At 42.3% G+C, this 26,636-nt stretch overlaps 1 protein-coding gene across 2 annotated transcripts in view; it reads left to right on the forward strand.

Annotated features, from left to right (window-relative positions):
* golm2 (golgi membrane protein 2) overlaps positions 1–26,636 on the forward strand; it is a 97,347-nt gene that overhangs the window by 31,678 nt on the left and 39,033 nt on the right. For both annotated transcript variants that reach the window (XM_078241177.1, XM_078241179.1), the window contains exons 4-6: positions 4,480–4,582; positions 19,074–19,194; positions 23,326–23,500. In XM_078241177.1, the coding sequence (XP_078097303.1) occupies positions 4,480–4,582; positions 19,074–19,194; positions 23,326–23,500 (399 nt within the window). The remainder of the gene's footprint in view (positions 1–4,479; positions 4,583–19,073; positions 19,195–23,325; positions 23,501–26,636) is intronic.

Here is a 26,636-nt window from a genome sequence, read left to right on the forward strand (position 1 = left end):
GCTGAACTTATTCTCTTGTTGAAGAATTTCTCCTTTAATTCATCTCACTCCTTCTAAATAAAAGGCGTTGCTATGGGTACTGTATGGAGCTTGGCTATACTGCCTTGTTCCAAATCATTCCTCCCACTGGCTACCTGCTGCTACCTTGATTACACCTCCTTGCAGGCCATTGCCCTACAACATTAAGTCAGTTTCTCTCTCCACTGATGCTGCCTGTCCTGCTGAATATTTCCCAGAATTTTCTGTTTAGTTTTCTTTTTACTTCAAGCTTGTTGATTTGTAGCATTTTCATTCATAAATGATTAACTTTATTGCACTGCTATCCCATACTTCTGTGGAATATGGAAACAGCAACGAAACTATCTACTCAAGATCACTTGTATAGTCGCCTATGTCAAGGAACAAAGATCAGTACAGCACAGGAACAGGCCCTTCGGCCCTTCAAGCCTGCGCCGATCACGTTGCCCTATCTAGACCAACCGCTTGTATCCCTCTATCCCCCGTCTGTTCATGTGCCTATCCAGATAAGTCTTAACTATCACTCATGTATCTGCCTCAACCACCTCACTTGGCTGTGCATTTCAGGCCCCCACCACCCTCTGTGTTTAAAAAAAACTTCCCCTGCGCCTCTCCACTGAACCTTTCCCCCCTTACCCTAAATTTGTGTCCTCTTGTAATTGTCATTTCTGCCCTGGGGAAAAACTTCCAACTGTTCATCCTATCTATACCCCTCATAATTTTTTAAACTTCCATCAGGTTGCCCTTCAGCCTCCATCTTTCCAGGAAGAACAATCCCAGTTTATTCAATCTCTTCTCATAGTCACTACCCTCCATACCAGGCAACATCCTGGTAAACCTTTTCTGTACTCCCTCCAAAGCCTCCATGCCCTCCTGGTAGTGTGGTGACCAGAATTGGACACAGCATTCCAAATGTGGTCTAACCAACGTTTTATACAACTGTAACATAATTTGTCAACTTCTATACTCGATGCCCCGGCCGATGAAGGCAAGCACCTTTTCCACTTGTGCTGCCACTTTTAAGGATCTGTGGACCTGCACCAGATCTCTGTGTGTCTATGATCCTGATGGTTCTGCCATTTATTTTATAGTTTCCCACCTGAATTGGATCTCCCAAAATGCATCACTTTGTATTTGTCCGGATTAAATTCCATGTGCCATTTCTCCGCCCAATTTTCCAGCCTATCTATATCCTGCTGTATTCTCTGACAAACTTCATCACTATCTGCAACTCCAGCAATCTTAGTATCATGAGTATGTAGGAGCAGGAGAGGAAGCCATTCATCCGTTTGAGCCTTTCTGCTGTGAGTAGTTATTGCACAAGTCCTTCCTGTTTTTGTAACGAACTGTTGCATGAAAATGAAGATGGATAGCCATGTACGGCTTTGAATGGGGGCAATCTCGTGTGTAATACCATCTCCACAATATCTCTTGTGGTTTTCCTTTGTGATCTGTGCTTGTTCCTATGGTTTGTTGTGGGTTTCCATTCAGAGTTCTGGAACTGTCTTCTCTCTTGATTTAAAGAGTGGTTATCATTTTTTTTTTGAGGTGATGATGCAGTGACGACGTAGATGTTTGAGAAATTTAGGGAACTCTTGCACATGATTTCCGGGGATGAGAGGGCTTTCCTATCAAGAAAGACTAAATAGTCTGGGTCTGTATTCGTTGGGAGTTTAGGAAAGTGAGGGTTGGCCTTATTCAAACATATAAGACCCTGAGGGGGCTTGACAGGTTAGATGGTGAGATGCTTTCACTAGTGGGAGAGTCTCGAACGAGGGGACGTAGCTACAAGATAAAGGGCCGGTCATTTGAAACTGAGGTGCGTAGAAATTTCTTCTGCCAGAGGGTGTTGAATCTATAGAGTTCCCTGCCCAAAACGTTAGTGGAGGCATTAGAAGTACTTAAAGTAGATGGATAAATATTTGATAGATCGAGGAATAGAGGGCTATGGGGAAATGGTACAGAAAAGCAGTTGAAGCCGGCAGTAGATCAGCCCTGATAGCACTGAATGGTGGGGCAGGCTTGAAAGGCCTGGTAGTCTATTCCCACATCTGTTTCTTGTGATTTTTCAAACGAGAAGGCTTGTTGCATGTGATAAAATTAAACTAAAATTATTCTCTGATCTAAATATTAATTGATATTGCCTGTGCAGCTTTTGTGCATTATTACCCTGAATTGAGAAATATTGGTCCAGGTTTATACCAGGTCATAATTGTCGGTGGATCGCTTGATGAGACAGACTCTCTGTTAGAGACCTTCAATTATGACACCTGCCTCTCTCACAACTGCTCTCACTCCACTTGTCTATTACTGAAATTCAATTAAACTTTAAGAATTATATCCATTCTATAGAGATTCTTTACAAAACCTTCAACCTTTGCCAGCTGTTTGTAGCCAAGATTAGGTAATAAGCATTCTCCTGACTCCCTATCATGTGATACTGCAAGGCGGTAGGGTGCAAGGTCATAGAAGCAGTTGTTCATATGGCAAATTCCATCATGAATGTTTCCTAACATTATGCTGTGTAATGGTATGGACCTGGGAACAGTCCGTCTACACTATTCACAAATAAATATTTGCCTTCACAGCCTGGAATGTTAACTCACTGCATAGATATTGCCTGACTTGCGAAGTGTTTCCAGCATTTTCTGTTTTTACTTCTGATTTCCAGCGTCTGTGGTATTTTGCTTTTGTGTTGTTGTAATGATGTGTGGTATTAAAGGGGACAATAAGGAAGAGAGGGGAAAAAGTGTATTTTTAAAAAAAAGAGTAAATTAGCATTTTTTTCCTCCTCCAAGGGATGCAGGGAGGTGGGGGCATAGTGGTATTGTCACTCGACTAGTAATCCATTGACCTTGGGTAGTTCTCTGGGAACCCTGTTTCGAATCCCACCATGGCAGATGGAACTTGCTTAACAAAGCCTCTCATCCTGACTCCCTGATCAATCTGGGGGGGTCACAGTTTGAGACATTAAAATGGGGTCGCATTAGGAAAATGTTTGCTGAGCAAGAGATTAGGCACTTTTTTCATGACAATGAAATGATTGCTGTTAAAACCCCATCTGGTGTACTAATCCTCTTTTAGGGAAGGAAATCTGCTGTCCTTACCTGGTCTGATCTACATGTGACTCCAGACCCGCAGCAATGTGGTTGGCTCATAAATGGCCTCTCAAGCCACTCAGTTCAATGGAAGTTAGGGATTCGCAATGCTGGCCCAGCCAACTATGCCCACATTCCATGAGGGCTTCAGTGGTCAGATAGCATTTATTGCCCTTGAGAAGATGTTAATGAGCAGCTTTGAACTGTAGCAGTCTGTGGTGTAGGTACACCCACAGTATTGTCGAGGAGAAAGTTGCAGCATTTTGATCGAATGATGGTAAAGGAACAGTGATGTGCTTTCTAGTCCGGTTGGCGAGTGGTTTGGAGGGGAACTTCCAGGTGATGGTGTTCCCATGTATCTGCTGCCCTGGCCCTTCTAGATGATAGAGGTTATGGGATTGGAAGGTGCCGTTTAAGGAGCCTTGGTGAGTTCTTGGAGTGCATCGTGTAGATGGTACATGCTGCTGCCACTGTGTATTGGTGGTAGGAGTGGATGTTTGTGGATAGGTGCCAATCAGGTGTGCTGCATTATCCTGCATGGTGTCAAGCTTCTTGAGTATTCCATCACACTCCTGACTTGTGCCTTGTAGATGATGGATAAACTTTGGTAAGTCAAGGTTAGTTAGTCTCCATAGGATCCCTAGCCTGTGACCTGCTATTGTAACAGTAGCATTTTTAAAGCTAATCCAGTTAAGTTTCTGGTGAATTGTAACTCTCCCTCAGATGTTAAGGGGAGGCAATGGCATAGTGGTATTGTCACTATACAAGTAATCCAGAGACCCAGGGTAATGCTCTGGCATTGGGTTAGAATCCTACCACAGCAGATATTTGAATTTGATGAAAATCTGGAATTAAAGTCTTCATGACCATGAAAACATCGTCAATTGTCGTAAAAACCATCTGATTCACTAATATGCCATTTTACCTGGTCTGGCCTACATATGACTTCACGTTGACAGTAATGTGTATGACTCTTAAATGCTCTCTTGAACAGAGTGACTTGCTAGGTCATTTCAAAGGGAATTAGGGTAATAAATGATGAAAGAATTTTTTAAAAATGTTTTGTATACAACCTTCCATGTCAACACAGGTGTTCCACATACATTCCACTTGCTCCAATAACACCTAAGTTGGGGCAATAAAATGGAGCAAATGTGGTCAAAGGGTGCTTTTGGACTGCACTCAAATATACACTGATGCCCTTTTTGCCTTGATAACACCCCAAAACCACTTCAAATTCTTGTGCAAGTGACCCCTAAGTGCATCCATGAATTTTATTCTGTGGCCGGGTTTTTCCCTATGTATTGTGGTATTGTTGCCCCAATAATATTTGGTTCAGCTGAAGTGTTTTTCTCTTGCACAGAACAGCTCACTGAGTTGCGACAAGAGTACATCAGGCAGGATGAACAGCTGCAAGAGTACCGGAAGAACTCAACTTCCTTGGAGAAGAAACTAGAATATGAGAGGTGAAGTACTCATTCCAAACACAGATTCTAAATAATGAAACCTTGGAGGGGCTTCTCTGGTCTCCCGACAGTGTGTTTCTTACAGTGGAAGGTGGTGTGCTGTTTGTCGGTGGCAGGATCTTGTCCTGCCACTAACAATGGGATTCCCATTGACTGCACCCCATGCTGCTGAGAAACTTGCAGTGGGGGTTGGCTAAACGTATAAATGGAATTCACCGAGCGAACGTTCGGCTTAATTTACTTGTGGTTTAGGATGTGTGGTTTCTGCACCAGCTGCACAGTATGTTGTAAATCTATTCAAAAAGAGCATGCCTGTGATTTTACTGTACTTACTGACAAGTATAATGTTTCCCTTTCTGATATTAATTGCTCATTAGCCATGAGCTAGTCATTAAACAGAAATAAATATTTACATTACATAAAGTTGAATTCACCATTTTGAAACATTTTCCCCTTTTTGATCATTGTCAGGCTTACTTTGTTTTTTTCTGTTTTATCTATTTCTTTGCTGCGGTTGTAAGTTTATATTGATGAGTTCTGTAGTGCCATTTGACATGATGCAAGTGAAACCAGATTGTGAAAATGCTGATACAACCCTAGTCAACGAGGCTATTTCTAATTATTTATCTCTTAACCCAAAATATTGGGATGGAAGGGAGAAGGTAGAACGTTTTTCTCTGGCTCTCATTCTGTCTGAATTGTATGCATTAAAAGAATGGTGCAAAAAATAAATCCATTTAACAGAATTGCAAGTGTCAGCCTCCCATCCATTGACTGTCTTTGCTTCCCGCTGCCTTGGAAAAGCAGCCAGCATAATCATGGACCCCTCGCACCCCGGACATTCTCTCTTCCATCTTCTTCCGTCGGGGAAAAAGATACAACGGTCTGACATCACATACCAACCGACTCAAGAACAGCTTCTTCCCTGCTGCTGGCAGACTTTTGAATGGATTTAACTTGCATTAAATTGATCTTTTTCTACACCCTATCTATGACTGTAACGCTACATTCTGCACTCGTTTCCTTCTCTATGAGCGGTATGCTTTGTATAGCGCGCAAGAAACTATTTTTCACTGTTAATACTTGTGACAAATCCAATCAGCAGCAGTTTATTTTCAAGACCAGAAGGTAATGCTGTATATGAACTTTGCGAAAACATTGACATGTATCTATATCTTAAGTGGTATGAGGCAGACTAGTTAATGAATATTTGTAATGGGAGGTGAATTAAAGACCTTGTAACCATGCTTGTGAATGCTTTGATGTAACCAGAAAAATTGGCTGAGGTGGGGGAATAGATTAGGAGGGGACATGATTCAGGTCATAGTCATAGAAGTCATAGAAACCCGACAGTGCAGAAGGAGGCCATTCGGCCCATCGAGTCTGCACCGACCACAATCCCACCCAGGCCCTACCCCCATATCCCTACATATTTACCCGCTAATCCCTCTAACCTACACATCTCAGGACACTAAGGGGCAATTTTTAGCATGGCCAATCAACCTAACCTGCACATCTTTGGACTGTGGGAGGAAACCGGAGGAAACCCACGCAGACACGAGGAGAATGTGCAAACTCCACAGACAGTGACCCAAGCCGGGAATCGAACCCAGGTCCCTGGAGCTGTGAAGCAGCAGTGCTTCCGTGCCGCCCTTTACTCAAGATTGTACCTGAGGTCTTTACTCAAGATTGTACCTGAGGTCAAAGTAACTCTGCTTTCATGAATATTCTGTATTACTACCATTTTAAAGGACATGAACATACAATTTGTAAAGCTTGAAGTGAGACCAGAATTCAATTTTTAATGGAAATGGTTGAAAGCTGCATTGATTAACATCTTGAAAGAAAGTCAAACTTGGATAAAGATATAATCAAATACGCTGCAGAACACAATGGTCTGTCTGGAACAAACCATGGAAATATCAGCTGTGGATTGTAAATTGGATTGGATTGAAATTTTAAATTGTAGTTTTCTGACTCTTTCCCGTTGGCACAAAGTCAGTGCAGCTCTGCTGCAGTTTTGAAAGTGTTTTATAATTGTCTGATACTTAAAACACACCAAAGCCAAATGATTTGGTTAGGAAGTTGTCTAATAACCACTTTAGTTTGTCCTGCCTTGGAGTACAAGTTAAGCTTCTTGTGTTCTGTGCAAGGATGTTAGATTGGCTGGATTCTTTATAAAATGAAGTGTAGATTTTTTAATTTTGTAAAGCAGATTAAGCCATTCATGACACTCATCATTTAAAAATAACTACAGAGCTGCTTTATGGAAGCTGGAACATGTACAACCAGTGTTGTGACTCTGGTCTGAGTTCATTACAATCCACTGATGGCCATCTGAGATCAATATTCGATAGTATACTGTAGTGCTGGTTCTTGCTTTCAAATAACCTAATTATTGTTAATTATTATGTAGGTGGACTGATGCACTAAACATTTAATTGAGAGCTGTCACCTGTGACAGTGGTTTCAAAAACTGGTGTCAGTAAAAACAGATATAGTGTACAATTAATTGGTGATGAAACTGTGTTTCTTAGAATCCTGTTGCAGCATTGCATGCCTTCATGTGTCAACAATTTTAAGGTTCAGAATTATTTTGGAACCTTCTGCATTTGAGACAAGAAACTTTTTTTAGCTTGTGTACATAACTTGTGAACAAGAATTGGGTAATGGCTCAGAATTAAGCAGAGTATTGCTGTAAAAATGCACCCCAAGTATGCTTGCAGAGTTGTATACTGGATCAACTTCACTAGGGACATCCAGGAGTCACACCTATGAAAGAACTCTCAAGGGGTTATTTCTGGTGGCCAGGTCTAGACTCTCAGATTGAAGAAAGTGCATATTGACTTCACAGGACCAATTGAGAGATGTTTGTTTCTCATCCTCATAGATGCACATTCCAAATGGCCCAAAATCATGATGAAAAGACAATCTAACAACTAGATAAAGCATTTGTACGGTTTGGCAGAACAGTGTAATTGGTTAGCGATAACGGAACTCTGCTCACTTCAAGGGAATTCGTGAACTACCTCAGATACAATGGCATGTAGCAGATCAGAACTGCACCTTATCATCCTTCTGTTAATGGATTGATGGGGAGGTTGGTACAGTCATTGAAGAATGAAATTAGCAAAGGATGAAATACCGTTAACCAAAAGAGTTAGCAACTTCTCATATCCTACAGAAAGCCCATGCAACAACCCAAGCCTGCCAGCAATATTATTTTTAAAGATGATGTTGAGAGCCAAATGACATGATTTGCTGTTGGCTCCTGACACTGCCATTGTAGAGCAACAACTCCCCTTGACCAGACACACAAATCAAGCAGTTTTGACCAAGGAAAGAGTTCTAACAAGAAACTACTCTTCAGTGGGCTTCTCCAACCACATTTGCCTCAAGACCAGAAAATCCTGCCCGAGGTCATGGTTTCCCCCCGGCCCCCAGCCTGCTACGATTCCTGGATGGGAAAATTCTGGTCTTCAAGTGAGAAGTGGGTACTTCCACAATACTCGCAATTTTCTTAAACGGTGCAAACTGATGAAAGTTCTTGAGTTGGGTAGTATGTGTCCTCAGACTTTTGTATCTTTTTCCAGATGGCAAGAAGGTGGAAAAAGAATGGGATGCTTGGGTTCCTTGATTTTGCTGGCTGTTTTTCTAAGGCAGCGGGAAGTGTAGATGGAGTCAATGGATGGGAGGCTGGTTTGAGTGATGGACTGGGCTTCGTTCGTGACTCTTTATAGTTTTTTGTGGTCTTGGACAGAGCAGGAGCCATCACTTGATGGATACAAGCTGTGATGCATGTATCCATGCATCCATGTGATGCATAGATACATGCATCACAGCTTGTATCCATCAAGCTGTGATGCATACAGAAGAATGCTTTTTTTTGGTGCATCTGTAAAAGTTGGTGATAGTCATAGTGGACATGCCAAATTTCCTTACTTTCCTGCAAAAGCAGAGGTGTTGGTGGGCTTTCTTAACTATAGCATCGGCATGGAGGGACCAGGAGAAGTTGTTGGTGATCTAGACACCTAGAAATATGAAGCTCTCTCTACCAGTTCCAATTCATCCCATTGATCTAGACGGGCATGTCCTCCACTATGCTTCCTGAAGTCAAGGATTTAGTTAATGTTAGTTGTCGTACTACTGGAGTTAAGGGAGAGGGATATTATGTATTGTAAACTAATGCATCTGTGTAGTATCACTTGATTGCGTGGTGACATTATAAGAAGCGTTTGGGAGATTTTCCCCCACTTCCATTCTGGACTGCAAACAAACAACACCTATCTAATAAAGCTCCACAAACTAGTTAAGAAACCCGCTGTGTGGCAACCTTTTCATTCTTTTATCTTTGCTGCTAAAGTGAGCTAATCACTTTTTAGTTACAACATCTTCCACTAGAAAGCGAATCTTTACCAGTAAGATCTTAATTTGAATTCAGCCCTGAATGGTGAGGGTGGAAACCCTATCTCTGCTGGCTACAGGGTTAGAAAGAAAAATGAGTTTGCATAATTCCAATCTCGTGCTGAGTGCAGTGAAAATCTGTACTATCTAAAACCAGACACTAATATATTACACTTCCTCTTGACCAGCACAGAAAAGCACATTTGTTCCAACACACAATGCATATAAAAGAACATGGGAACAGATTGGGTAAACATGCTTAGAGCTGTTTGCTTGTGTGAAGGGTAAACGCTGACTTGGAAAGATTGGGCCAGAAAGCCTGTTTCTGTGATAAAATACATGAAGGTTACAATAATTAATCCTTGGGTTCCAACCTAGGAATGAAAAAAATGGTCCATCTTTGGCTGACATCAGCTTGAAAGAATTTGCTATGTTGGAAAAATGTCACACTGAATATAGCTGTGCCACTGAAATACTGTGGTTTTATTGACTAACTAGATTTGATAGGTGACTTAAACGTTCTTTGAAAATAATAGATTAAGTTGGTTCAACTTGCAATAAAAATGCATTTTGTGTTTTCAGAAGAAATGCATTGTGTTTATTAAAAGATGGGATTGAATTGAATATTGAGCAAGCAAGGGAATAAAAATCAGTAAATGGCTGTCAGTTATACAAATTGAGTATTTCCAAAGTCCATATGAATGATTCTGAGAATGTATCACAAAAGAAGGGAGTGATTATGCAATAAAAGTGCTGGAAGTACTCAGCAGTATAAGCAGTGTGTTTGGAGAGAGAAAAACATTAGAATCCAGTATGACTCTTCAGAACTAAGTGATTAGTGTATGTAGCTGACACTCATTGATTAGTTGATATCATTAGTGGATACTGATACTAACACACGGATCTCCTCAATATATGACAAACGTAAATTATACAGATCAGAGTTTCACTACAGGTGTTCAAATTTTATATGGGTTCCATTTTTGTGATAAATTGGTAGATGCAGCAGTCAACCCGTTTTACTACAACTTTCCCTTCAATGCTTTGAAACACCACCCTCTATACCTCCTTCGTTTGGTTTCCGATTAGTCAGATTTGCATTACTCTCCAAACGCTGATCAGTCTCATCTGCAACACAGCAGTTTCCTGATTTGAATTACTCTTATCTCGATTACCTGTCATTGTCTGAGGCCGAATACATTCAAATCTGCCAGCTGCTGCAGCGTCTCTTGCTGTCGCTGGCATCTTTTTTAGTCTGTTCCCATTCCAGTGGTTGCATAGCAACCGATGCTGTAATCTCAGACAGTGGAGCAAAGCAGCAGATTTGTTCAAAGCAGTAGAAAACGTTAATTGTATTCTGATAACTTTGAGGGGGAAGTTCTTGGTGCAGACTACAACCTGAGAATATTTATCAAATAAATATAACATCCATTTTCTTGTCCAACTGCAGCTATGTTAAGAACAGGGAAAAGCAGTTTTAGTGCTTGTTGAAAAATGCAAAGATGTGACGCACTTGAATTATTTGAGCGTTTCTGAGCAATCGTAACAGTGCCATACTTCAGAATGCCAAATATCAGAATTTTAGTCCTTTTACAATAGTGTGACTTGTGACATTTGCATTATGTGGCTAGATAGACATCAGTTGCTTAATGCATCTGAAAGTTGTGTTGAACATATAATATGATTGAATCTGTGTGACCAGAGAACTATCTATTGACTTTATTATCATTTATATATTTCTCCTTTTCTGTATTTTCCCTCCTCCCCAAAAACATTGACCCAGATGACCTCCATCTGTACAAGTCCAGATCCAACAAACAGAGTACCACATCCTGAAGTGCAGTGTTGCAGGCAAACTTCCTGGTGCTGGGGCAGTACTGGCAAGGTTACCTACAACACTCATGGGTAAAATGTGTGTATGTTCTTCTAGGTAAATTGAAAGACTTGTATATTATATGCAGTGCGCCATTGCTATTTTTCTAGAGAACCTTAGTTTCCTTACTCATGTTGTACTGAGGCTAAAAAAATGTTTTTAAGAAGGAAACAACTCCCACTTTTGGTAATACCATGGCCACAAAGTGCTTTTTACCAGGTAAGGGAAAATGTTTAGACTAATGGTTCTCTGTGCTTTCTGTTAGGATAGTGGAGTTTCCTCCTTCAGTCTGTTAGCAATTTCAAACACTGTCCTGCAGATCAATCCTCATCTCTATATTTTTGTTAGGGTCCTGGACCAGGACCCCAAGTTACATTAGGACGCCAGACTAGACACCAACATTTTTTTTCCTTTTTTGGCATAAGTGTGAAGATAGGATATTTCTTTCCGAGAAGGACTCCACTGACAAAAGTAGGGACCTTTTATAGTGAAACAAACTTTATTTAATGACACAGTTGAAGCAGCTTAACCATTAACAGTTGAACAGTATTTAAAAATGTAAAGAAGCCACTTTAGTTTCTAGTGTATGACTGTTCCAGTTCCAAATAAGCCCTATTCGTGCATAGATCAAAACCACTTTCAAATAAATGGTTATTAAACCCAGGCATGCTTGCTGTAAATTGTTCGTCTTGAAGCTTTCAGAGATGATGTGGGAGTGGATGCTGAGGAACAAGCCTATACGTGTCTGACTTCAGCACCACTGCAACTGCTTAGTTTTTTACCCCTGCTACAGATCTAGCTCCTCCAATCACCACATCAGCACCTGATTGAACTTGCGACCCTTTCAATCAACCTAATCAAAAACTGCAGGAGAAATCTCCATCTATAAACACGAATCCTTTAGCTCTATCCTAAGTAAAACACCACATTGGCTAAAATGAGTAATTATCTTGCTCTCCCAGCATCTGAGCCATATTCCTTCTAGACATACTGACTGCCTGTAAAATAAAGCTGAATTTTATACATTTCCCATCAACATTGTGTGACCTGAAAGTGTACCTCCAAAGAATTAAACACTGGGGAGGGAGAAAAAAGTTGGAAGTACAAGTGTTATAGGTATCGGACTCTGCCCAAACTAAATTTCTTTCGATTGGGAACGTTACAGTCCTCCATTGAGTTCAACAACATAGGGCTGTGACCTTTTTTCCTCCATCTTAACTTTTCTTTATATCCCAAACATTCTTGTTCCAATGCAAAAGCCCGCCCTCCCCCTTCCCCATCGTGCCATCCGTCATTTACTCCTAAGTCTTGCTACATCTTTGCAATCTCTCCCAGTTCCCACTATAGCTGTTCCAGCTGTTTTACACCCTCTTATACAGTGTATAATCCAACACATTTTTCCCTTGCTTTAGTAGTACGTACGTGAATTGTTGGCAGCTTGTTAAAATATGAGCTCATGAATATTAATCCAAATCTTGGCTGTTTTACTGTGTTTAATAGAAGTAGCTTATCCAGTGGTGTTTTTTGTGAATTTAGTTACACTCTGTAACACCGCAAATAGTATTTGCTGTGTTATCTTGCAGGTGGAGTGGTGGTATAGTGGCATTGTCACTGGGCTAGTAATCCAGAGACCCAGGGTAATTCTCTGGGGTTTGAATCCCACCATGGCAAATGGTGAAATTTGAATTCAATAAGAATCTGTAATTAAAAGTCTTTTGTCAATTCTCGTAAAAGCCCATCTAGTTCAACAAATGTCCTTTTTTAGGGAAGGAATTGCAAACATATAAAATACAAACAAATGTGAAATGGGAGCAGAAATAGGCCATTCAACCCCTCAAGCCTGCTGTGCCATTCAATAAGATTTCTGTTTGTATTTAGTTCCACATTCCCCATTTACCTTGATAAAATCTTATCTCCCTTGCCTTAAAAATATTCCACGACCCTGCTTCCACCGCCATCTAAGGCAGTGTTCCAACGCCGCACAACCCTGAGGTGTCAGTACCATTCAGGATCTTGTATACTTAATCAAGTCACCCCTTATTTTTTTAAACTCGTGTTGAAACAGTCCAACCTATCCTAAAGGCAACCTGCTCATTCCCAGAATCAATCTAGTAACTTCCTCTGAACCACCTCCAATGCATCTACATCCTTTAGTAAGGAGATCAAAACTGCACGCAGTATTCGAGATGTGGTCTCACCAATGCTCTGTATAACTGAGTAAGAAGTTTAACAACACCAGGTTAAAGTCCAACAGGTTTATTTGGTAGCAAAAGCCACACAAGCTTTCGAGGCTCTAAGCCCCTTCTTCAGGTGAGTGGGAATTCTGTTCACAAACAGAACTTATAAAGACACAGACTCAATTTACATGAATAATGGTTGGAATGCGAATACTTACAACTAATCCAGTCTTTAAGAAACAAAACAATGGGAGTGGAGAGAGCATCAAGACAGGCTAAAAAGATGTGTATTGTCTCCAGACACATCTTTTTAGCCTGTCTTGATGCTCTCTCCACTCCCATTGTTTTGTTTCTTAAAGACTGGATTAGTTGTAAGTATTCGCATTCCAACCATTATTCATGTAAATTGAGTCTGTGTCTTTATAAGTTCTGTTTGTGAACAGAATTCCCACTCACCTGAAGAAGGGGCTTAGAGCCTCGAAAGCTTGTGTGGCTTTTGCTACCAAATAAACCTGTTGGACTTTAACCTGGTGTTGTTAAACTTCTTACTGTGTTTACCCCAGTCCAACGCCGGCATCTCCACATCCTGTATAACTGAAACAGGGCATCCTTACTTTGATCTTCAGTTCTTCACTTAAAAGGAACAACATTCCATGAATCTCTTTAACTACATGCTGTACCTGCATACTAACATTTTGTGACACATGCACAAATACACCTAAATCCTTCGGCATTCTGCAGCCGTTCTCCATTTTAAGTAATACTCTGCCCCTGCCAAAGTGAACAACTTCACACTTTTCCACGTTATATTCCATTTGCTAGACTTTAGCCCACTCACTCAGCCTATCTATATTCATCTTCACAACATACTTTGCTACTTATCTTTGTTGTCTGCAAATTAACCTACCGTGCATTTGCTCTTCGAATCTAAGTTATTGACGTAAAATGTTATGGCCCCAGCACAGACTTCTGCAGGGCTCCACTCGTCACATCCTGACAATAAGACAACCCATTTATGCACACACTCTTTTCTGCCAGCCAGTCAATCTTCTAATCACGCTAATATGTTGCCCCTTACAGCATGAGCTGAACAGATTTACAGATTCCCCTCTGTCCACAGCACATTATTCCTTCAAGAACTCTAGTAAATTGGTTAAACGTGATTTCCCTTTCATAAAACCATGCTGATTGTTCCCAATTACCTTGTACTTGTCTAAATGCCCACCGACAACCTCTTTAATGATGATTCTAATGCCTCCATGACAAACGTCAAGCTAACTAGCCTATAATTTCTTGTTTTTTGCTTCCCTCCCTCCCTTGAATAGAGGGCTTATATTGCTACATTCCAGTCCGATGGAACCTTTTCAGAATCTAACGAGCTTTGGTAAATTAACACCAACATTTCTATTATATCATTAGTTATCTCTTTTAAGACCCTAGCATGAAATCCATTATGACCCAGGGACTTGTCAGCTTGCAGCTCTGCCAGTTTGTTTAGTACTGCTTCCCTAATAATTGCAATTTCACCAAGTTCCTTTCTCCCTTCCACCTCCCAATTTGCATTTTTAATCAAATGTTTCTTGTATCCTTTGTAGTGAGTACAGAAGTAAATATAGTGAGGTAGTTGATGCTGAGACCAGGGTCTTGAATCTCAATAAAGATAACTATGATGCTATGAGGCATGAGTTGGCTATGCTGGACTGGGAAACATTACTGAAAGGAAGGACAGTGAACAGGCAATGGCAGGCATTCAAGGAACAAATAGGTGAACTCAAAGATACTTATTCCTATTTGGTACAAAAGTGGAAACAGAACTGTGGCTAAGCCATGACTTACAGGGGAAATTAGAGAGAGTATTAGATTCAAAGAAGCAGCATACAATTTGACAAGAGAAAAACAACATACCTGGTGATTGGGAGTAGTTAAATTCAGCAAAGGCAGTCCAAGCGATTGATTTTAAAAAGGGGAAAATAGAGTATGAAAGTAAGCTATCGGGGTACATAAAAACTGACTAAAAGTTTCTATAGGTATGTAAAGAGAAAAAGATGGACAAAAACGAATGTAGGCCCCTTACAGTCAAAAACAAGAGAATTCATAATCGAGAGCAAAGAATTAGCTGAAGAACTAAATTCATACTTTGCCCCTGTCTTCACAAAGGTGTGGAGATGCCGGTGTTGGACTGGGGTAGGGACAATACCTGATGAAGGAGCAGCGTTCCCAAACCTTGTGATACCAAATAAACCTGTTGGACTTTAACCTGGTGTTGTGAGACTTCTTACTGTCTTCACAAGGCAAAATATGAGTTAAGTACCGGAAGTTCTGAGAAACCAGTTTTAGTGAAGGTATTAGTCGAGAAATGGCTGTGGGGAAATTAATGGGACTGGAGGCGGATAATTCGTCATGGTCTGGTCTTCATCCCAGAGTACTGAGGAAATGGCCCTAGAAATAATAGATCAATTGGTGGTAATTTTCCAAAATTCTCTGGATTTTGGCATGGTTCCTACAGATTGGAGGGTAGCTAATGCGAGCCTGCTATTTAAAAAGGGAGGTAGAGAGAAAACGGGGAACTGTAGACCAGTGAGCCTCATGTCGGTATTATCAAGGGTTTCGGAGCACAGTATTTGGAGAGCAGTGGTATAATCAGGCAAAGTCTGCATGGATTTACATGCTTGACAAATCTACTGGAGTTCTTTGAGGATGTAACTAGTAGAATTGACCAGGGAGAACTGGTGGATGTGGTTTATTTAGACTCTGAGAAGACTTTCAATAAGGTCTAGCATTGCAGATAACTATGTAAATTTATAGCACATGGGATTGTGGGTAGTGCCTGGAGATGGATTGAAAGCTGGTTAGTAGACAGGAAGCAAAGAGTTGGAATAAGTGGCCGCCTTCCGATTGCCAGGTAGTGATTAATGGGGTTCCCCTGGGATTTGTGCTCGGAGCCCAACTGTTCACATTATATAATAACGATTTGGACGAAGGAACTAAATGTTTATATTAAAATTTGCAGATGATACAACGTTGGGTAGGAGGGTGAGCTATGAGAAGGATGCAGGAATGCTTCAGTGTGATTTGGGCAGGGTGAGTAAGGGCATATGCATGGCAGATGCAGTATATAATGTGAATAAATGTGAAATTATCCACTTTGGTTCCAAAAATAGGAAGGCAGATTATTATTTGAATGAGTATAAATGTAAAGTTGGATACTCAGCGAGACTTTGGTGTCCTCGTGCATCAGTTGCTGAAAGTAAGCGCGCTGGTATATCAGGTAGTAAAGAAGGCAAATGATGTGTTGGCCTTCAAACTCAAACATCATATAGATGATCTGGAGGAGGGGACGGAGTGTAGGGTAACGAAGTTTGCAGACGACACAAAGATAAGTGGAAAAGTGAATCGTGTGGAGGACGGAGAAGATCTGCAGAGAGATTTGGACAGGCTGAGTGAGTGGGCGAGGATATGGCAAATGGAGTATAACGTTGATAAATGCGAGGTTATACACTTTGGAGGAAATAATAACAAATGGGATTACTATCTCAATGGAAACAAATTAAAACATGCTACCGTGCAAAGGGACCTGGGGGTCCTTGTGCATGAGACGCAAAAGCCCAGTCTGCAGGTACAACAGGTGATCAAGAAGGCAAATGGGATGTTGGCCTATATTGCGAGGGGGATAGAATATAAAAGCAGGGATGTCTTGATGCACCTGTACAGGGCATTGGTGAGGCCGCAGCTGGAATACTGTGTGCAGTATTGGTCCCCTTATATGAGGAAGGATATATTGGCATTGGAGGGAGTGCAGAGAAGGTTCACCAGGTTGATACCGGAGATGAGGGGTTTGGATTATGAGGAGAGGCTGAGGAGATTGGGTTTGTACTCGTTGGAGTTTAGAAGGATGAGGGGGGATCTTATGGAGACTTATAAGATAATGCGGGGGCTGGATAGGGTGGAGGCGGAGAGATTCTTTCCACTTAGTAAGGAAGTTAAAACTAGAGGACACAGCCTCAAAATAAAGGGGGGTCGGTTTAAGACAGAGTTGAGGAGGAACTTCTTCTCCCAGAGGGTGGTGAATCTCTGGAATTCTCTGCCCACTGAGGTGGTGGAGGCTACCTCGCTGAATATGTTTAAAGCGCGGATGGATGGATTCCTGATCGGTAAGGGAATTAAGGGTTATGGGGATCAGGCGGGTAAGTGGTACTGATCCACGTCAGATCAGCCATGATCTTATTGAATGGCGGGGCAGGCTCGAGGGGCTAGATGGCCTACTCCTGCTCCTATTTCTTATGTTCTTATGTTCAAAGCGCGACGATTTGATATAGGGATAGGGATGCAGTTGCTGCAATTGCATAGGGTGTTGGTGAGGCTACACCTGGAGCATTGTGTGCAGTTTTTGTATCCTTGTATGAGGAAGGATGTTCTTGCTATAGAGAGAGTGCAGCAAAAGTTTACCTGGCTGATTCCTGGGATGATGTGGAGATGCCGGCGTTGGACTGGGGTAAACACAGTAAGAAGTTTAACAACACCAGGTTAAAGTCCAACAGGTTTATTTGGTAGCAAAAGCCACACAAGCTTTCGGAGCTCCAAGCCCCTTCTTCAGGTGAGTGGGAATTCTGTTCACAAACAGAGCTTATAAAGACACAAACTCAATTTACATGAATAATGATTGGAATGCGAATACTTACAACTAATCAAGTCTTTAAGAAACAAAACAACGTGAGTGGAGAGAGCATCAAGACAGACTAAAAAGATGTGTATTGTCTCCAGACAAGACAGCCAGTGAAACTCTGCAGGCCCAGGCAACTGTGGGGGTTACAAATAGTGTGACATGAACCCAATATCCTGGTTGAGGCCGTCCTCGTGTGTGCGGAACTTGGCTATCAGTTTCTGCTCAGCGACTCTGCGCCGTCGTGTGTTGCGAAGGCCGCCTTGGAGAACGCTTACCCGAATATCAGAGGCCGAATGCCCGTGACCGCTGAAGTGCTCCCCAACAGGAAGAGAACAGTCTTGCCTGGTGATTGTCGAGCGGTGTTCATTCATCCGTTGTCGCAGCGTCAGCATAGTTTCCCCAATGTACCATGCCTCGGGACATCCTTTCTTGCAGCGTATCAGGTAGACAACGTTGGCCGAGTTGCAAGAGTATGTACCGTGTACCTGGTGGATGGTGTTCTCACGTGAGATGATGGCATCTGTGTCGATGATCCGGCGCGTCTGATTCCTGGGATGGCAGGACTGTCATATGAGGAGAGACTCAGTTTGTTACAAGTTTAGAAACGTGAGTGGGGGACTTCATAGAAACTTACAAAATTTGAAGTGTTAGACAGGCTAGATTGAATGTTCCAGATGGCCAGAACTTGGGAATTAATAGTTTGAGAATAAAGAGTAAACCTTTTCGGGCAGAGGAGAAATTCCTTCCCAGGAAGTAGTGAATCTGTGGAATTCGCAACCGTACCAAGTAGTTGAGGCCAAAACACAGGGATCAAGGTATAGGCAGGGAAGGCGAGATCAGGGTATTGAATTTGATGATCCACCATGATCAAAATGAATGGCAGATCGGGGCAGAATGGCCTACTCCTATTTTCTATGTTTAAAATATCTGTTCATCTGCCATTTCCTTTGTCTATTATTAACTCCCCATTTTCTCTCTCTCTCTCTCTCTCTCTCTCTCTCTCTCCAGAGGACCAACACTCAGTACCTGTAGAAACTCTTGCTATCTGTTTTTACATTCGTAGCTAGCTTCCCCTCATACTCTGCCATCCTTGCCTGGTCTGGCCTGCGTGTGATTCCAGATTCAAAGCAATGTGATTGACTCTGCCTAGCAAACCTTTCATTTACAGAGCAATTAGGGATGGGCAATAAATGCTGACCCATCCAACGATGCCCACATCCCATGCATGAATGAAATATTCAATTTGAGTTGGCTCGCATTGGTGTCAAATCAGCTAGTTTGTTTTGCGTGCTGAATTCAGAAACAAAGCTATCTCCCTGCCTCTGGGAAGTTGCTGTTTTGTGCACTCACAGTTTCTTGGATGTTCTCTTGCAGCCTGCAATGTGGTCAGCAGATCAGTGCACTTAAGGAACAATGTGAAGAAAAGTTGAAAACTTTAGGGAAAGTGCATGATCAGCCATCAAAACACCAAGATGATCCCATTAAACAAAAACGGGTAAGCTGCATGGAATTTTTGGACCAATCCTTTCAGTTACTATTCAACTGATATTGGTAAATATTTGTTTCATTTCATGTTACACTTCTCTTAAATTTAATGCTGAACAGTAACAGGTAAGGCAGATGAACTTGGAGTTTGGATTAGTACTTGGAACTATGTTGTTGCCATTACCGAGACTTGGTTAAGGAAAGGACAGGATTGGCAACTTAATGTTCCAGGATACAGATGTTTCAGGCGGGATAGAGGGGGATGTAAAAAGGGTGGGGGGAATTGCACTACTGGTTGAGGAGAATATCACAGCTGTACTGCGGGAGGACACCTCGGAGGGCTCATACAGCGAGGCAATATGGGTAGCGCTCAGGAATAGGAAGAGTGTAGTCACAATGTTGGGTGTTCACTACAGGCCTTCCAACAGCCAGTAGGAGATAGAGGAACAGAAATGTAGGCAGATTTTGGCAAGGTGTAAAAGTAAAAGGGCTGTTGTGGTGGGAGATTTTAACTTCCCCTATATTGACTGGGACTCGCTTAGTGCTAGGGGCATGGATGGGGCAGAGTTTGTAAGGAGCATCCAGGAGGGCTTCTTGAAACAGTATGTAGCTGGTCCAACTGGGGAAGGGGCCATACTGAACCCGGTATTGGGGAATGAGCCTGGCCAGGTGGTCAACGTTTCAGTAGGGGAGCAGTTCAGGAACAGTGACCATAATTCAGTAAGCTTTAAGGTACTGATGGATAAAGGTAAGTGTAGTCCTCAAGTTAAGGTGCAAAACTGGGGGAAAGCTAATTATGACAATATTAGGCAGCAACTGAAAAATGTAGATTGGAGGCAGATGTGTGAGGGCAAATCAACATCTGGCATGTGGGAGGCTTTCAAGTGTGAGTTGATAGGGATTCAGGACCGGCACATTCCTGTAAGGATGAAGGATAAGTATGGCAAGTTTTGGGAATCTTGGATAACGAGAGATATTGTGAGCCTAGTCAAAGAGAAAAAGGGGGCATTTGTCAAGGCCATGAGGCTGGGAACACACAAAGCAAGTGTGGAATACAAGGAAAGTAGAAAGAAATTTAAGCAAGGAATAAGGAGGGCTAAAAGGGGTCACGAAAAGCCATTGGCCAGCAGGATTAAGGAAAATCCCAAGGGATTGGGCCACTGAAGGACAGGGGAGGGAATCTATCCGTGGAGCCAGAGGAAATGGATGAGGTAATAAATGAGTACTTTGTGTCAGTATTCACCAAAGAGAAGGACTTGGTGGATGTTGAGTCTGGGGAAGGGTGTGTAGATGGTTGGGTCATGTTGAGATCAAAAAGGAGAGGTATTGGGATTCTTGAGAAACATTAAGATAGATAAGTCCCCAGGGCCTGATAGAATATACCCTAGAATACTGAGAGAGGCAAGGGAGGAAATTGCTGGGGCCTTGAGAGAAATCTGGTATCCTCACTGGCTACAGGGAAGGTCCCAGAAGATTGAAGAATAGCCAATGTTGTTCCTTTGTTTAAGAAGGGTAGCAAGGATAATCCAGGTAATTACAAGCCTGTGAGCCTTATGTCAGAGGTAGGGAAATTATTGGAGAAATTTCTTCGAGACAGGGTTTACTCCCACTTGGAAATAAGTGGGTGTATTAGCGAGAGGCAACATGGTAGTGGAAGCAGATACAATAGTGACTTTTGAGGGGCATCTTGACAAATGCATGAATAGGGTGGGGATAGAGGGATATGGTCCCCAGAAGGGTAGGGGGTTTTAGTTCAGTCGGGCAGCATGCTCGATGCAGGCTTAGAGGGTCGAAGGGCCTGTTCCTGTGCTGTAATGCTGAAAACTGCAGTCAAATGCACCTGTATGTATCGTATAGATAATTGCAAGATCATGAATTTTATTCTTTCACTGTCCAATAAAACAAATGTTCAGACAGTTGCTCACATGATTTCCAGATCTGACCAATGTCTTTGTAAAGTTGTGCTCAGTAAAATCTAGCCACTATTTTCCTAAAGAGAGATTGGGGGAGCTAGAGGATTTGATGCTCACGGAAGACCTCAACAAATTTTACAGGCTACAATTAATTTTCTACCAACAAAGGTTAATGAGAGAACAGTTTAGATGCTTGGTAATCCCCTCTAGCATGCTTAGTTTTGGAGTCAGAGGAATTTTCCAGTCTTTTCCCCAGGGGCAGCTGGTACTTGGTGATCTAATAGATAAGGTGAGCATTGATGGACCTTGATCATCTTCTTTCCTTTAAGTTGCTCCGTGCAGCTTACCCTAGTTTTGTAAATGTATGGAACCAACTTTCATAGGCTGGTCATGCACTTTCCCCAAGGTCTTGAACTTGCATTATTCCTCCAGTGCGTTGATCTACTGACCACATTGCAGGCTGCAAGACATCCTCCAAAAATAGAAACAATGCTCCTAAAACAGCAACTTCATTTCTATAGCACTACCCGGGTACAGAAAGATTTTTAAAAAGCTTATTCTTTAATGAGATGTGCTTGTCACTGGTGAATGATGTTGGCCCATCCCTAAATGCCCTTGAACTGATTGGCTTACTCAGCCATTTCATCGGGCAGTTATAAGTTAACCATGAAAGTTATCTTGCAGTTCAGTTTGAGTTGGCTCACATTGCTGTCAATCAGCAAGTTAATGTTCCTGAATTTAACCAGTAAAATGAACTACCTTATGGGGGGATGGTAGCATAATGGTAATATCTAGTAAAGTAACAGAACAAATGCAATTTTGCACTTGGCAGCAATCTCCTAGAAAGTACAGGGTTTTTTTTTTGCTGTTCATTCACAGGATGTGGGTTTTGTTGGCGATGTCACCATTCATTGACCTTCTCTAACTGTCCTTGAGAAAGTGGTGGTGAGCTGCCGCCTTGAGTCGCTGCAGTCCATGTGGTGTAGGTACACCCACAGTACTGTTAGAGAGGGAGGATTTCTGACTCCGTGATAGTGAAGGAACGGTGATATATTTCCAAGTCAGGGTGGTGAGTGACTTGGATGGGAACTTCTAGGGGGTAGTGTTCACACGTGTCTGCTCCTCTTGCCTTTCTAGATGGCAGTGGCCGAGGGTTTGGAAGCTGCTGTTTAAGGAACCTTGGTGATTTCCTGAAGTGCGTCTTGTGGATGGGACACACTGCTGCATTGGTGATGGAGGGAGTAAATGTTTTTGGGTGGGTCGCCAGTCAAGTGTGTTGGTTTGTCCAAGATGGTGTCAAGTTTCTTGAGTGTTTTTGGACAGGCAAGTGGAGAGTATTCCATCATGCTCCTGACTTGTGTCCTGTAGATGGTCCACAGGAGATGGTACTTGCTGCAGAATTCCTAGACTCTTATCTGCTCTTGTAGTCACAGTATTTATATGGCTATTCCAGTTCAGTTTCTGCTTTGGTAACCCCAAGGAAGTTGATGGTGGGGGATTCAGTGATGGTCACGCCATTGAAGTGATGGTTAGACTTTCTCTTGTTTGTGATAGTCATTGCCTGACACTTGTGTTATTTGCCATTTGTCAGCCCAAACCTGAATATTGCCTGGGTCTTGCTGCATTTTCTCCATATTCTCTATATTATATCCTTATTATCACAGCAAGGACAATTGAAGAAGTAGTCCTGGAAGTCCACCTCTTTTACTCTGCACACCAGCAACCACTATTATTTATGACCAAACCAGTTTCTAAAGTCATGACTGTTTTCAGTAGCATTTCCTAACACGGATATCAGAAGGACGTATTTTACACCGAGGGTGGTGGGGGCCTGGAATGCGCTGCCGGGCAAGGTGGTGGAGGCGGACACACTGGGAACGTTTAAGACTTATCTAGATAGCCACATGAATGGAGTGGGAATGGAGGGATACAAAAGAATGGTCTAGTTGGGACCAGGGAGCGGCGCGGGCTTGGAGGGCCGAAGGGCCTGTTCCTGTGCTGTATTGTTCTTTGTTGTCCGGGAGCCTGAGCAGAAGGTACAAGATGTGACGACAGTTAGACGTCTTTAGTAAACTAAACTAATATTGATCCGGTGATCTTTCAGATGTTTGAGGCAATGGAAGTCTATCTTCTGAGCAGAAGTTTTGCACACTGTTGAAGCCTGCTAATGTTGCCTTTTAATATGACTTTAATCCCACCTACTATTTCTCTTTGCTTTGATTTCACAGCCCAGAGACGAGGATGACAAAGCGGCTGATCCTCAGAAAGCTGACTGGGATTACAACAAAGCCAAAGTAAATCTCCAGATTGAGCAGCAGACGGCTGAGAGCAATAAACCCAGCATCAATCTTAATGAAGGAAACAAACTGCAGCCTCACCGAGATGATGACAAGAAATTACTAAGTAAGAAAGGCTTGTAAATAAATGGTGTCATTATGTAACCTAGCAACTGAAGTACTGCCTGTCAGATAAGCATGTTTGAATAGTTGTTTGTGTGTACAGATACTGAAAACTCTGATTTGATGGATGCAGTCCAATTTGCCTCTGGGTCCGATTCATTTTTGGTGTTTATATCACTGAGCTTTGGAAAAACAAATTGAATCTTTGTATCTATTCTTGCTCCATTTGTATTGTATATAAAGTGAAAGTGATAGGCAAAGCATTGACAACATTTCAGCTATGAGATTGGAGTCCAATTCTGATAGGTTTGAAACAAAATGTGTGACATTTTAAGATTCTGGCGCACCTTTAATTTGCAATCTGCATTCTTGGAAACAAATGTCAAATTATTTCGTACAAATCAAAAATGGCAGTGGAGAAAAAGATTCATTGCAATCTCGCCCCACCCCAAACTTTTGATTGGAGTAAATGGTAACACAAAAGGCAAAGGTCCTGCTAGCTGCACTGGATTTGCTCATGTGTGATCAGATTAAGCACAAGAAAACCTGTTCAAAGTGTACCAGGCGTAACAGCACTGTAATTTTAAAGAGAGCACACCCAAGCGAGTGATTTGTGATTGGTAAACATCTCTGAAATGAAATGACAGATTAATCCTTTTGCATGCTGAATGTCTTTTGGAACTTACATGCTTATTAAATGCTTTAAGAAATAATAATTTTTGGGGTAATCATTTTTTGTTCATTAATGGGATGTGGGGGCTGCTGGCATTTTTAGAGTCAACCACATTGAACAAAGAACAATACAGCACAGGAACAGGCCCTTCGGCCCTCCAAGCCTGCGCCGCTCATGTGCCCAACTAGACCATTCGTTTGTATCCCTCTATTCCCAGTCTGTTCATGTGGCTATCTAGATAAGTCTTAAACGATCCCAGCGTGTCTGCCTCAATCACCTTGCTTGGCAGTGCATTCCAGGCCCCCACCACCCTCTGTGTAAAGTACGTCCCCCTGACATCTGTGTTGAACCTTGCCCCCCCTCACCTTGAACCCGTGTGACCCCTTGTGTTCGTCACCTCCGACCTGGGAAAAAGCTTCCCACTGTTCACCCTATCTATGCCCTTCATAATTTTATACACCTCTATTAGGTTGCCCCTCATCCTCCGTCTTTCCAGGGAGAACAACCCCAGTTTACCCAATCTCTCCTCATAGCTAAGACCCTCCATACCAGGCAACATCCTGGTAAACCTTTTCCGTACTCTCTCCAAAGCCTCCACGTCCTTCTGGTAGTGTGGCGACCAGAACTGGATGCAGTATTCCAAATGTGGCCTAACCAACGTTCTATACAGCCACAACATCATATGCCAACTTTTATATTCTATGTCCCGGCCAATAAAGGCAAGCATGCCATATGCCTTCTTGACCACCCTCTCCACCTGTGCTGCCACCTTTAAGGATCTGTGGACTTGTACACCCAGGTCCCACAGAGTCAATTGCTGTGGCTCTGGAGTCATATGTGGGCCAGACCAGGTAAGGTCGGCAGATTTCCTTCCCTAAAGGACATTAGTGAACCTGATGGGTTTTTACGACAATCCGACAATGGTTTCATGGTCATCAGTAGACTTTTAATTCCAGATTTCTTTTATTGAATCCAAATTTCACCATCTGTCACGGTGGGATTTTAACTCGGGTCCCCAGAGCATTACCCTGGGTTTCCGGGTTATTAGCCCAGCGACAGTACTGCTACGCCACTGCCTCCCCGTCTTGAATCTGTAGTTACCCTATGTACAGCTGCCTTTGCTGAATGATGGACAGCTCAATATTTTGTGTTCGTGACTGTGTGCAAGGAAAATCTGCTGATTGGCGATGGGGTGAGTGTAGAAATAATATTAATCTGGTGATCTTTCAGTAAATATTTAAGTCTCATTCAGCGCATTTGGTTCCATACACCTATCTGAGGGGTACCCATCCCCTATAATATATATTAGTTGGGTGGATATCAAAATACGTAGTCTGTCTGCCATTTTTAACTGAAGAATTAAAGGTCAATTCAGTTTGTTACTAAGTCAGGTGACTGGGATATTATGCTACCCATGCCATAATATGGTTGGCATGGGTGGTTGAAGTGGCAGGCTGTTTTTAAGGCCAAGTTGAAGAGAGACAGGAAGGAAGAGAACCCACGCGCAGTTCCTTATCACCATCCCTACAAAGTCCAACCCCCACTCTCCAATATCCTCCCTGGGTTCTCTGGTCCCTCCCTTCCCTTTACCCCAGGACCTACTTTGGACCTGACCTGCAGCCATCAATCGTCTTCCTTCTCCTCCAGTCTGTGCCCATTATTGAGCCAGTCAGATTGGCTAACAACTCTCTAGATTAGGACTTCCTGCCACTGTGGGGGTGAAAGTCCTACACTCCCCTTGATTAGCCCGCCAATAGTGTTGTGGGACTGGCTTCTTCCACGTGTGTCAATTGCAATGAATTTACTTCCAGGGGATGTGCAGTCCATCTCCTGCCCCACACTTGTAAAATCCAGCTCCTAGAATTAGTTGAGGCACTGTCTCAATGGATCAACAGTTATAGAGTCAGAGGTTTACAGCATGGAAACAGGCCCATCGGCCCAACTTGTCCATGCCGTCCTTTTTTAAAAAACCCTAAACTAATCCCAATTGCCCGCATTTGGCCCATTTCCCTCTATACCCATCGTACCAATGTAATTACCTAAATGCTTTTTAAAAGATAAAATTGTACCGCCTCTACTACTATCTCTGGCAGCTTGTTCCAGACACTCACCACCCTCTGTGTGAAAAAATTGCCCCTCTGGACACTTCTATCTTTCCCCTCTCACCTTAAACCTATGCACTCTAGTTTTAGACTCCCTTACCTTTGGGAAAAGATATTGACTATCTACCTTGTCTATGCCCCTCATTATTTTATAGACCTCTATAAGGTCACCCCTCAGCCTCCTACGCTCCAGAGAAAAAAGTCCCAGTCTATTCAGCCTCTCCCTATAACTCAATCCATCAAATCCCAGTAGCATCCTAGTAAATCTTTTCTGCACTCTTTCTAGTTTAATAATATCCTTTCTATAATAGGGTGACCAGAACTGTACACAGTATTCCAAGTGTGGCCTTACCAATGTCTTGTAC

The sequence above is a fragment of the Mustelus asterias genome, chromosome 24 (assembly GCF_964213995.1).
Source record: "Mustelus asterias chromosome 24, sMusAst1.hap1.1, whole genome shotgun sequence".
In the NCBI taxonomy this organism is placed as follows: domain Eukaryota; kingdom Metazoa; phylum Chordata; class Chondrichthyes; order Carcharhiniformes; family Triakidae; genus Mustelus; species Mustelus asterias.